Source organism: Carcharhinus amblyrhynchos, chromosome 4 (assembly GCF_965287045.1).
Source record: "Carcharhinus amblyrhynchos chromosome 4, sCarAmb.v2.hapA, whole genome shotgun sequence".
Taxonomy (NCBI): Eukaryota; Metazoa; Chordata; class Chondrichthyes; order Carcharhiniformes; family Carcharhinidae; genus Carcharhinus; species Carcharhinus amblyrhynchos.
In genome coordinates this window covers 124739759-124753663 of record NC_137327.1, presented here as the reverse complement: position 1 = coordinate 124753663, position 13905 = coordinate 124739759, and the positions used below count along the sequence as shown (strand labels likewise).

The 13905-nt window shown below is 43.7% G+C and overlaps 1 protein-coding gene across 1 annotated transcript in view; it reads left to right on the top strand.

Moving 5' to 3' along the window:
• The window catches only part of commd5 (COMM domain containing 5), a 37791-nt gene that overhangs the window by 820 nt on the left and 23066 nt on the right, over positions 1-13905 (top strand). The window contains exons 2-4 of the mRNA XM_080187818.1: positions 4987-5096; positions 9691-9851; positions 10523-10551. Coding sequence (XP_080043944.1) covers positions 4988-5096; positions 9691-9851; positions 10523-10551 — 299 coding nt within the window. The 5' untranslated portion in view covers position 4987. The remainder of the gene's footprint in view (positions 1-4986; positions 5097-9690; positions 9852-10522; positions 10552-13905) is intronic.

The window sequence follows — 13905 nt, the reverse complement described above, 5'->3', positions numbered from 1 at the left end:
TGTGCAGGGGAGGTTTTATCATTACAGAATGTGGTGGGTGCCTGAAATGTGCTGCCAGTGGAGGTGGTGGAAGCAAGCACATTAGCAACATTTAAGAGGCATCTGGATGGGTACATGAATAGGGAGGGAATACAGGGATGCGGTCTGAAGAAGGGCAGAGGTTTTTCTTTGTAATTCAGTTAGGGCATCATATTCGGCACTGGGTTGGAGGGCCGAAAACCTGTTCCTGTGCTGTACTTTGTTTTTTGACTGTAAACCCACCCAGGCCCTATCCCCATAGCTCCATGTATTTACCCTGCTAATCCCCCTAACACTAAGGGTAATTTAGCATAACCAACCCACTCAATTTGCATATCTTTGGACTGTGGGGGGAAACTGGAGCACCTGGAGGAAACGTGCAGACACGGGGGAGAACGTGCAAACTCCAAACAGATAGTTGCCCAAGGCTGAAATTGAACCCAGGTCTCTGGCACTGAGGCAGCAGTGCGAACCACTGTGCCGCCTGTAACACTCTTCCCATTGATTCAGTTGCTTTAATTCCCACTCTCGAGCATGAGTAGAAAAATTAAGATTGGAAATCCAGTACTGAGGGAGGGTTGCACTGCCAGAGGTGAGTCCTTGGGCACTATTTTGAAGATCAGGCAGGTTGTGCCCTGCTGTGCTGCTCAATATTTTTTGATGTTGATTGAGGGATAAAATTTATCTAGTCTTCATTGCAATGCAGTTTGTGACAACTTGCAATGTTCTAATAGTCTACTGTGTTGCTTATTTTAAAATTTTAATGATATTTCAGAACGGTTGTGATTTGCTTTATTATTATTGTTACTTGTATTGGGAGTCAATGAAAAGTATTGCTTCTTGCGAGCTACACAGACATACCATCATGGAGTACATTGAGGAGAAGGAAAGGAGAGGGTGCAGAATATAGTGTTACAGTCATAGGGTGTAAGTGAAAGATCAGATTACATGGTCGGTCCATTTAAAATTCTGATGGCAGCAGGGAAGAAGCTGTTCTTGAGTTAGTTGATTTGTGATCTCAGACTTCTGTCTCTTTTTACCAGGGGAAGAGAGAATGTCCAGGGTGCGTGGGGTGCTTGATTATGCTGGTTGCTTTTCCAAGGCAAGAGGAAGTATGGACAGAGTCAATGGATGAGAGGCTGGTTTGTGATGGACTGGGCTACGTTCATAACCCTTTGTCATTTATTGTGGTCTTGGGCAGAGCAGGAGCCATACCAAACTGTGATACGTCCAAAAAAGGATGGTTTCCATGGCGCACCTGTAAAATTTGGAGGGAGTCCTTGTGGACGTGCCGAATTTCCTTAAACCTCCTGAGAAAGTAGTGGTGTTGGTGTGCTTTCTTAATTGTAGTGTCAGCATGAGAGACAGGACAGATTGTTGATCATCTAGAAACCTAGAAATTCTAAGCTGTCAAACATTTCCACTTCATCCCCATTGGTGTAGACAGGGGCATGTGCCCGCCCCCCCCCCTCCCCCCCCACACTTCCTGAAGTCAATGACAATCTCCTTTGTTTTACTGACATTGAGGGAGAGATTGTTGTCGTTGCTCCTGTTCACCAGATTCTCTATCTCTTTCCTGTACTCTGCCTGGTCATTGTTTGAGATCTGTCCTACTCCAGTGGCGTCATGAGCAAACTTAAAAATGGAGTTGGAGTAAAATTTAGCCACAGGGTCATAGATGTCTAAGGAGTATAGTAAGGGGCTGAGAATACAGTTTTGTAGAGATGTTGTTGCCTTTCCTTACTGATTGCCTTCTGCGGTTTAGGAAGTCTAGGATCCATTTGCAGAGGGAGAAGTCAAAGCTTAGGCTATGAAGTTTAGAGATTAGTTTTGTTGGGATAATGTTGTTGAATACTGAGCTGTAGACAATAAATAGGAGCCTGATGTAGGTTTCTTTGTTATTTAGGTGTTCCAGAGTTGAATGTATGTTAGGGAGCTGGTGTTTGTTATGGGCCTGTTGCGTCAATAGGCAACCTGTAGCGGATCCAGGCAGTCTGGGAGACCAGAGTTGATGCAAGCCATGGCTAACCTATCGAAGCACTTCATAATGATGGGTGTCAGTCACCGGATGATAGTCATTAAGGCATGCTGCCTGGCTTTTCTTTGTTACAGGGATGATGATGGTCTTTTTGAAGCAGGTAGGGACCTCAGATTGGAATAAGGAGAAGTTAAAGATGGCTGCGAATACCCTGCCCAGCTGGTCCGTGCAGGGTCTGAGTGCTTGACCGGGTACCTGATCTGGGCCAGCTGCTTTCCACGGGTTAAATTTCAAAAACGTTGACCTGCAACTGCAATGATAACCTCGGATTCTGGTTTGACCGAGGATTCTGAGGCGGGGAACCTCCTCTAACCGAGTTTTTGCTCAAAGCATATATAGAATGCATTGAGCTCGTTGGGGAGATGTGCATTGTTGCTGGCAATTCTACACACCTTCACTTTGTAGCCTGTTATGTCGTGTAGACCTTGCCATAACCGGTGGTGTTCGTGTGGCAAGCCTGGAACTCTAATTTGGTTCAGTGCTGTCTCTTTCAATTCATTGGCTGTAAAGTTCTTTGGGGTGTCCTGAGGCATTTGTGATGACCTGATAATAGCAATGTTTGGTTGTGATCTTTCATCAGGTGACACTGTTGCCTGACTTACCCAAAGTTGGAGTGCCATCTAATCACCATCTTAACCTATTGAAGTTGTTTAGAGAGATTGCCCAGAGTCTGGTGTTCTTTGTCCACCCTGATAATGTTGCAGAGAACCAAGGGGTTGTTGTTGAAACTCAATGTTGGGCCCGTTGTTGTGTAGCTTGTATGCACGCTGTGGTAGAGAGACTGTGATGAGGCACTTATTTGTGTTATTCTCAGTTCTGTCAATCATAGAAACATACAGTGCAGAAGAAGGCCATTCAGCCCATCGAACCTGCACTGACTACAATCCCACCTAAGCCCTATTCCCATAACCCATGCTTTACCCTAGCTAGTCCTTCTGACACTAAGGGGTAATTTAGCATGGTCAATCCACCTAACCTGCACATCTTTGGACTGTGGGAGGAAACCGGAGCACCCAGAGGAAACCCACACAGACACAAGGAGAGTGTACAAACTCCACATGACCAACGATCCAAGCAGGGTATTGAACCTGGGTCCCTGGTGCTGAGAGGCAGAAGTGTTGACCACTGTGCCACCGTGCTGCCTCCTTCATTCTGCTCATGAGGAATTCTGAGACACTGTCAGGTGAGGTCCGAAATAGTCAGACCTCCAATAATCAACTCAGAATGATCATTCTTTTGGAGGTGTAACGTCAATGGAGTTTCTTTGCCATAAAAGGTTAGGACTGGTAATGGCAGACTCAGTTCACCGTGCTTTTGATGATTTATCAGCGGGGTTGAGTTGTTGATGGAATTTAGAGCTGTTACACTGTTGTTTTATGTGAGTGAAGTTGACAAGATCTGTATTTGCTATCCACCCCTAATTGCTCTTGAAGGTGGTGATAAGCTGTTTTCCTGAACAGAGCTGAGTGATTTTCCTAAGCTACTTTAGAAGACAGTTAAATGTTAACCACATTGCTGTGGATCTGGTGTGCATTGACTTCCAGAAAGCATTTGATAAAGTGCAGCGCAACATACTGGTGAGCAAAGCTTGAGCTCATGAAGTAAAAGGAATAGGAGTGATGTGGATATGAAATTGGCTGAGTTGCAGGAAACGGAGAAGTGATTAACTCTTGCTTTAGAACTGCAGGAAGGTTTGGAGTGGAGTTCCTCAGCGGTTGGTGGCAGGGCCCCTGATCTTCCTGGTATGATGTAGACGCTTTTGATTTGCTTTATTGTTGTCACATGTATTAGTATAAGTGAAAAATATTGTTTCTTGAGTGCTATACAGATAAAGCATACTATTCATAGGGAAGGAGAGAGTGCAGAATGTAATGTTACAGTCGTAGCTAGGGTGTAGAGAAAGATCAACTTAATGCAAGGTCCATTCAAAAGTCTGGCAGCAGGGAAGAAGCTGTTCTTGTATTGGTTGGTATGCGATTTCAGAATTTTGTGTTTCTTTTCCCTGAGGGAAGAGGGTGGAAGAGAGCATGCCCGGGGTGTGTGGTGTCCTTAATTATGCTGGCTGCTTTGCCGAGGCAGCGGGAAGTGTAGACAGAGTCAATGGATGGCAGATTGGTTTGCATAATGGATTAAACTATGTTCACGATCGTTTGTAGTTCCTTGCAGTCTTGGGCAGAACAGGAGCCATCCCAAGCTGTGATACAACCAGAAAGAATGCTTTCAGATGGTGAGAATCGTAATGGAAATGCTAAATTTTCTTAGTGTTTTGAGAAAGTAGAGGTGTTTGGTGGCCTTTCTTAACTATAGTGTCAGTGTAGGGGGACATTGGTGGTGTACAAGGCACAGTTTCCAAATTTGGAGATTATGCAAATCTTAGAATAATTTTGAACTATGAGGAGGAGATGTATAACTTGAGAAAGGCATTAGACAGACTGGTGGAATGGGAGTGCACCCCCCCCCCCCCCCCCCCCCCCACCCCCCAAATTCTCGATGGTGTGTTTTCCAGCGGCAATGACTCGCCATTGGTGCTTTTGGGAACTTCCAGTCCTGCTGAAGTCTGTGGCATTTTGTATGGCTCACCTGCCCCACCACTGGGTGAACTCGCCTTCAGCGGGAGGGGACAATCCCACTGACAGGAAGGGCTGGAAAATCCTGCTCGAGGGGTAGTGAAAATGTGCGCTTGTTCCTCCAAAAATGGGTGGCGGGAATGGCTTTCAATGGAAAATTCTAAACTCCGATTGGTGAATTTTAGTTCAGTAAGGATATAAGACCTATAGAGCCAAGGTAGGTAGATGGAATTGAGATACAAATCAGCCTTCTATACCATGGCATGATTCGACTGGAAGGGCTGAAAGGCCTCCCGTCTCTATTCTATTCTTACTTGTTTATTCGTGGAAAGTGTTCTAAATCGGTTGCCTTATTTGCTTTAGCATGTCGCACAGAAGTTGTTACCTTGGAATCAGAACACCAATGGATGTTGACTTGATGGTAAAACAGCTGAAAGATTTAGACAAAGAAACCTTTCGAAAAATACTCAAAGGTGAGTGTTAATATTTATCACTTTTTCTAAATTTTTCGAAGAAAAAAGTTGGATGTCATGATATATTTCTTGCATTTATGTCCAAAACCTATGCACTGAAACCTGTACAGACAGATACTCTTAAAAGCCAGACATCAGCAAAACAAAAACCTCAGCAGGCACATATAGAAAAGGACAGAGTGAATCCATGGAGACTTGCAGACCACAAACAGCCTTCAATGTACTGAGCCTCTTTAACAGTTTGACACAGGGGACAGACCCTGTTAGCAAGTGGAAGTATCTGGAACTTACACTGAATTAGAACCACTGATGATTTCCTCTTGCAGCTGTCTTCCCTTCTGCCCTTGAACTTGGCTTGGGGGAGGGCGGGGGGCAGGGGCGAGGTTGTTGGGAAAGGGGGCCGGGGCAAGGCTGCTTTGGGGGGGAGGAGGGGTGGGGGGGAGCCAGGAGGGGGGCTGTGCGGGAGCCAGGGGCATGGCTGACAGGTTAGCACAAGGTGGTATTGGGTCTTTATCTATAATCCATGGTGACAGAAGAGCCGCTCTGTTTCAGGAATCCAATGCTTGCACAGCTCTCTCTCTCCCAGGAGTTAGAGCAGTTCTTGCTGCCCTTGATGCTGGCTAATGTCAGATATTGCTTTCTCTCCCGACAGCTTTAATCTCTGAATCCAGGCTGACACTTTTCAGTCTTTAAGCAGGAGCTAGCTGTTCCATTAGAGGTGTCACATTTTGAAATGGACGACAAGCCGAAGTCCCATCTCTCTTCTCAGGTTAACATAAAAGATCCCGCAACGCTACTACACAGACAAACAGGAGAGTTATCCCCAGTGTCTATTTTTTAAACAACATCATGCAGAGCAATGAAAGCAGTATGCTGGAAATGTGAAATGAAAATAAAGCATGTTGGAAAGCATAAAGCAGGTCAGGCAGCCTCTGGATCTCTATAACGTCCTCCAATTCTGATAAAAGATTGCCAACCTGAAACGTTGGATGGAATTTTCCCATCATTATTAATGCGTCAGTTCGGGCTGGAACAGTGGAATGTAGGTCGCTAGTTGTCCTGCTGGCCTTTTAACACTTGAAAGAAAGAAGTGAAGGGGCGGATCATCTGATGTCAGACTGGCGGACATGGGGCAGGTGCCAACAACTAAGGCTTTTGAAAGATCCCTTTTTGAAGGGAAAGTCCCAACTCATTATCTCTTTATTTCTCTGCAGATGCTGCCACTTCTTTTTGTTACCTAAAGAGATTTTATCTGCAGCACTGAGATCAATAAAGTTTTTTGGGACATCCAGAGAATGTGGAAAGTGCTAAATAGATACAATCCTTTCTCTTTTCATAATGTCCCAAGCTCATCCACCGCTAGGAATAACTTGGCACACTGTGTTATGGGAAACGTTTGTCCAATGCAGCTGCCTCTATGTTCATAGAATCGTGAAATTCTACAGTGCAAAGGGGGGCCATCAAGTCTTCAGCAGCCACAATCCCACCCAGGCCCTATCCCCATGCATTTTACCCTAGGTAGACCACCCTCCTAACTCTAAGGAGCAATTTAGCATGGCCAATCCAACTAACCTGCACATCTTTGGACTGTGGGAGGAAACCCATGCAGATACGGGAAGAATGTGCAAACTCCACACAGACAGTAACCCAAGCTGGGAATCGAACCTGGATCCCTGGCATTGAGCCAGCAGTGCTAAGCACTGTGCCACCATGCCATCCATGTTGTCCTCATTACTATTCTTCTGAATCCTCCCTTCTTTGTGCTTGATGGCATATCGGGCGTTGGTGAGGTCACACCTGGAGTACAAGTCCAGTATTGTGTGCCGTTTTTGTGTCCTTATCTGAGGAAAGCTGTGCTTATTATAGAGGGAGTACAGCGAAGGTTTACCAGGCTGATTCCTGGGATGATAGATCTGTCATATGAGGAGAGACTGAATTGGTTAGGATTATATTCACTGGAATTTAGAAGAATGAGAGGGGATCTCAGAAACTTATAAAACTCTTAACGGTTACACAGGGTAGATTCAGAAAGAATGCCCCTAGTGGTGGGGGAGTCCAGAACTAAGGGTCACAGATCAAGGATAAGGGGTAAACCTTTTAAAACTGAAGTGAGGAGAAATTTCTCCTCCCAGAGGATGGTGATTGAGCGGAATTCACTACCACAGAATGTAGTTGAGGCCAAAACATTGTCTGGTTTCAAGAAGAGATTAGACATCGCTCTAGGGCTAAAAGGATCAAGGGGTGTGGGAGGAAGGGAGATCAGGATAGCGAATTTGATGATCAACCATGATCAAAATGAATGCTGAAGCAATCTCGAAGGGCCAAATGGCCTACTCCTGCTTCTAGTTTCTATGTTTAATCTCTTTCTCCACTATTACTGTTTTGGGACCAAGGTTCATTTTTTAAAAATTCTCAGGTGCCGGCATTGCTGTCTGGGCCAGCTTTTATTGCCCATCCCTAATTGCTTTTAATCTGAGTGGTTGACTAGGCCATTTCAGAAGACAGTTGAGAATCAACCACATTGCAAGTCTGGAGTCACTTTAGGCCAGACCAGGTAAGGATGACAGATTTCCTTCCCAGAAGGGCATCAGTGAATCAGATGGGTTTTTACTACAAAATCAGATTTTCAATTAGTAAGGTGAGAGATCCAGTGTGTGCATAGCCCTGTTTCCTTCATCTGTGCGGACTTCATTTTAAGATATTTCTGCCTATGCACAACTGCAGTTGAATGATAGACTGTAGGGGTTAATTAACTCTGCTAAGCTGAAATATTGACTGCTAACTTGACTACATGTAGAATCAGAAGCGAAAGGTTAGCTAGAAATTAACTGCATTCCTGAAGGATACACACCGCTGGCAAAGAAGTCCCATAACAGCAGCTCCGAGGATTGTTTTTCTAGATGGAGACAGCACGTGAAGGACACTTCCAAGCACAACATAAGGATTGGAATATCGTTTGGATTTCAATTCAGTGAGTTCAGTGTGTATAAGTAAAATACAGGGCCTGGCTAAGAAGCCAGTCTCCAAATTCACATTTTACTGCTCCTGTCAATTTTTTTTAAAGTTTTATTCGATAGAAGAAACCCATTTAAAAACTCGTACCTAATGCTGTCCCCTCGTCTCTTCAAATGGCTGAATGGACCCAACAGAAGGGCTGTGGTGAAAGGGCAGGAAAGTGGAGTTGAGGCCACAAGAGGCTAGAGGGACTAATTTGCCTACTTGTGCTTCTAGTTCTTCAGTTATGTTCGTATGTTAATCATAGATATCATAGACCTTACAGTGCAGAAAGAGGCCTTTCAGTCCATTGGGTCTGCACCGACCACCATCCCACCCAGGCCCTACCCCCATATCCCTACACATCTACCCGCTAATCCCTCTAACCTACGCATCTCAGGACTCTAAGGGGCAATTTTAGCATGGCCAATCAACCTAATCCGCACATCTTTGGACTGTTAAGTTACATTAGTTTTAATGGCTCCATCACTGAGATGGGTAACACTGACACGAGCTTTATATTCCAGACTTATTATGTCCCCCAGATCATTAGCTAGGTTTCTAGACTAGCCCAGTGACATAACCACTACAACACCAGACCCCACTCCCCCCCACCCTAAATTGCACCTCTTCCTTCTCATGTCATTCCAGAGCCTCGAAACCATGGACTCCTTAAACTCCTGTTCCTCTCCATTCCTATGGTAGTCACTTCCTCTCATAGGTTCTTACTGTTTACACATGGGTGACCTTATTCAGTTTTGATTTTGATTTTACAGAAAATGCTGGAAAATCTTAGCATCTGTGGAGAGAGAATAGAACCAGTGTTTTGATTCTGGATGACTCTTCATCAGAGCTGCTCTGATGTGCTCGAAATGTTGGCTCTACACTCTCTCCACAGTTGCTGAAAGACCTGCTGGGATTTTCCAGCATTTTCTGTTTTTGTTTCAGATTCCAGCATCTGCAGTATTTTGCTTTTATCTTGATTTTGTTTTCCTTTTTAAAAAAATACTTTCTGGAATGTAATGGAACAAAGAAAATTACAGCACAAGAGTAGGCCCTTTGACCCTCCAACCCTGCACCGACCAAGCTGCCTGACTAAACTAAAATCCCCTACCCTTCCAGGGACCATATCCCTCTGTTTCCATCCTATTTATGTATTTGTCAAGACACCCCTTAAAAGTCAGTATTGTATCTGCTTCCACTACTTCTGACAGCGAGTTCCAGGCACTCACCACTCTGTGTAAAAACAAAAAATGCATTGTACATCTCCTTTAAACGTTACCCCTCGCAACTTAAACCTATGCCCCCTGGTAATTGACTCTTCCACCCTGAGAAAAAGCTGCTGACCATCCACTCTGTCCATGCCCCTCATAATCTTGTAGATTTAAAGGCATTGTCGCAATTAAAAATGCTTAATTCTTTCTAAGCCTAAGTGGGTCCATTTGTGTAATCTGCACATCACATTGTTAACAGGAAACAATTGGTACTAGGACCTTTTAAAATGTTAAGCAAATTAAGGTGTGCAGCCAACACCTTCTAGCAATAGCCAATTTTCTGAATGAAAATAGTTGTCGTTAGTAAGCACAGTTGTCTCCCATAGCGGTCATTAACTCGCTCGAAGGAAAAGATTCCAGAGAGGCTGTGAGGAGCATCGCTGAGACAGAGAGCCTATCTGAGGAACAGCTAAGTCACATACTGGCAGGAATGTACACGCTACTCAGCGAAGCTCTGCGGTTGCCACAGACGTCCCTCAAGCAAGAGGTGAGTGGAACTTACACTGTTGTAGTGGATAAGATGAGGGAAAAATCCAGTCCTGCACGTGGCTGTGATTTATGCATGTATGGAAGCTCATTAATGGTAACGAAAAAAGTATGAAGTAAGTGACATTCCACTGTAATTGCAACATGCACATTGAAAGGTGGTGAGGTTCTTCAGGTTAATCTTATCATTGAATGAAACAAATTCAGACTAAATGAGCTGTACATTTGATGAAAATACTCACGGCTATCAGTACGTGTTCAAAAATCTGGCTGTCTGAAGACCTGACATTTTCAAAAATATTCTGTGGGATAATGATCAATTTCCTGACTCTGCTCAGTTGAATAAAATTTGGACTTGCAGTCCAAATACCGGGACAGTTGGTCTAGGCACTCATGCTCAGTGGCAGTGGACTGGATTAGCAATCAGTTAGTCACTCTGTTTACAGTGACATATTTGCCCAGCTCCCGTGCTCTGAGTCAAACCAAATGATCCCACCCAACCCAAGTGTCCGAAATCTGGCATGGTCTCAGTACCAAGGTGTCAGATTTTGGTTATCTACCCAGTTTTAGGATGTGCCACTTCTTTGTGTACTTGCAGCATTCCTATAAGTGTTGTTGATCTGATATAAACTGAAGAGCTTATTTTCTAATCATATTTTTAATTGTTTTCAGGTTTTTAAGAGTGATCTAAGGGACCTCAGGTAATATATTTAAGGTGAAATCAGTTGATGAAAAGTTTTTTTTATATTCCTTTATTGAGTTTATTTGATCCTATCAGTAGGAACTGCAAATCCCAAGTGTTAGGGACCAGAGCAGAAACCCCAAAGTTTATGAAACTTGACTCGGTCACATCAGTATTTCTTTATTTCGGCATTAGTGTGAGGATAAGACTCTAGATGTGATTCTATTGATCCACCAAGAAGCTTTTATTAAAACAAACTTTATGTAACAATAACAAATGAATTAACTTAACTTGTACCAATTGAAATACTTAGCATGACAAGGTACAATTCTTAACTGCTAATCTATCTCTTAGTTCCAATTTGAGCAATATTCCTCATAAGCTCCTCAAGATCAGTTGGCAAACAACAAAGGCTTATGTGCTGGTACGTGGGCTCTGGTCCTTAAGGCTCCAGAACACCCCTGGAGAGAGAGACCTCTTCCTTCTAGCAATCCCAAATAGCAGACTCCAGAGAGAGAGAGCATAAGAGACATCTCTTGCTTCTTTCAGAACCAAGCAGAAGCTAACCGCCTTTCCCTGTGAGCTTAACTCGTCCCATTAGCAAATGACTCTGCCTCTTGCCAATCATCCCAATCAAAACCCTACTCTGAAGCTCCAGGAAGGAAAACCAAAACAAAAATAAACAAAAATGCATTAACTTAGATTAAAACAAACACCATGTTAGCTAAAATCAGTTATTCTCCTGCATTCTCAACATGGAGCAGCCTGGTGCAGACAAATTGGCGTCATGTAAACACAGCTGAATTGTAAACGTACCTCTCGTGAGAAATACATTTAAAAGCACAGTATCCTCACACTAGAAAGTAAAAGACTTGTTCAGCCTGTTTTGAGAATGTTTACTACTTTTGCTGCAGTGAAGGATGGGCATTCCGAATCTGAGTTTTGTCTTTAGATTCACTGCAATGCATTGCCACGTGAGAAAATAAGTTGGCCCAGTCTGCGTATAGCAAAATTTGAACATCTGGGTTCAATTCTTGGCTTGGGTTACTGCCTGTGCAGCGTCTGCATGTTCTCCCCATGTCTGCACGGGTTTCCTCCACGTGCTCCGGTTTCCTCCCACAGTCCAAAAGGCATGCTGGTTGGATGGATTGGCCATGCTAAATTCTCTGTGTACCCAGACAGGTGCCGGAGTATGGCGACCAGGGGATTTTCACTATAACTTCATTGCAGCATGTAATGTAAGCCTACTTATGACACTAATGAAAATAAACTTTAATTTACCCAGTCTCTCATCTCAGGGATCAATCTGGTGAACCTTTGTTGTACTGTCTCCAATGTAAGCATATTTTTCCTTAAATATGGACATCAAAGCTGCACACTGTATTCCAGATGTGATCTCACCTTATTCCTATACAATTGTAAAAAGACTTCCTCATTCTTGTGCTCCAAACAAAGCCAACATGCAATTTGCCTTCCTAATTGCTTGCTGCACCAATGTTAACTTGTACACGTGCCCCCTGAGTGTCTCTGTCTGTCAACATTTATCAGTTTCTGCACTTTAAAAAATACTCTGCTCTTCTCTTGATCAAAGTGAATATTCTGTCACTTCCCCACATTTTACTCAATATGCCATCTTGGTACTCACGCTTAGCCTACCTATAACTCTACAGCCTTTTTGTGTCCACACAGTCTATATTTCCACCTAGCTTTGTATCTTCATAAAACCTAGTTACATTACCCTCTGTCTCTTCATTAATCTAAATTGTGAATAGCTGAGGCCACAGCACTGATCCTTGCAGCACTCCGTTATTCACAGAATGACCTGCCAACTTGAAAATGCCCTGTTCATACCCACTCTTTGTTCCCTGATTAATCCATTCTTCATGCTAATATGCTACGCTAACTGCATGTGCCCTTGCCCTGCCTATCAATCTTTGTGTGGCACCTTTATCCTGTCACAGAACAAAGAAAATTACAGCACAGGAACAGGCCTTTCAGCCCTTCAGGCCTGCATCGACCATGCTGCCCAACTGAAGTAAAATCCCCTACCCTTCCGGGGACCATATCTCTTTATTCCCATCCTAGTCACGTATTTGTCAAGATGCCCCTTAAAAGTCACTACCATATCTGCTTCCGCTACCTCCCCTGGCAACGAGTTCCAGGCACCCACTACTCTCTATGTAAAAAAATAAATAAATCTGCCTCGTACATCTCCTTTAAACATTGCCCCTTGCACCTTAAACCTGTGCCCCCTAGTAATTGACTCTTCCACCCTGGGCAAAAGTTTCTGACTATCCACTCCATCCATGCCTCTCATAATCTTGTAGATTTCTATCAGGTCACCCCTCAACCTCAGTCATTCCAGTGTGAACAAACCAAGTATCTCCAACCTCTCCTCATAGCTAATCTTTTCTATATCCTCTCCAAAGCCTCCACATCCTCATAGTAGTGTGGCGACCAGATTTGAAAACTATATTCCATGTGCGGCCTAACTAAGGCTCTATAAAGCTGCAACATGACTGGCCAATTTTTAAACTCAGTGGCCTGGCTGGTGAAGGTAAACATGCCATATGCCTTCTTGACTACTTCTCCACCTGGATTGCCGTTTTCAGTGACCTGTGTACCTGTATACCCAGATCCCTTTGCCTATCAATACTCCTAAGGGTTCTGCCATTTACTGTATATTTCCTATCTGTATTAGACCTTCCAAAATGCATTACCTTACTTTTGTCCGGATTAAACTCCAGCTGTCATCTCTCGGCCCAAGTTTCCAAATGTATCCTGCTGTATCCTCTGATGATCTTCATCGCTATCTGCAAATCCACCAACCTTTGTTGCCTACAAACTTACTAATCAAACTAATTACATTTTTCTCCCAATAATTTGTATATATTACAAACAGTAAAGGTCCCAGCACTGAACCCTGAGGAGCGCCTTCCATTCAGAAATGCACCCTTCGACTGCTACCCTCTGTCTACTTTGACAACACCAGTTTTGTATCCACTTTGCCAGTTCACCTCTGATCCCATGCGACTTCACTTTCTGCACCAGTCTGCCATGAGGGACCATGTAAAAGGTCTTACTGAAGTCCATGTAGACAACATCCACTGCCCAACCCTCATCAATCATCTTTGTCACTTCTTCGAAAACTTTGATCAAGTTGTGAGACACGACCTCCACTTCACAAAATCATGTTGCCTCTCACTAATACACTCACTTATTTCAAGTGGAAATGAATCCTGTTTGAAAGAATCCTCTCCAGTAATTTCCGTACCACTGATGTAAGGGTCACTGGCCTATTCTACATCTAATGGCTCCCCCTCATTAACCCTACTATTAATAGCTTCAAAAAATAAATTTGCCAAAGACAATT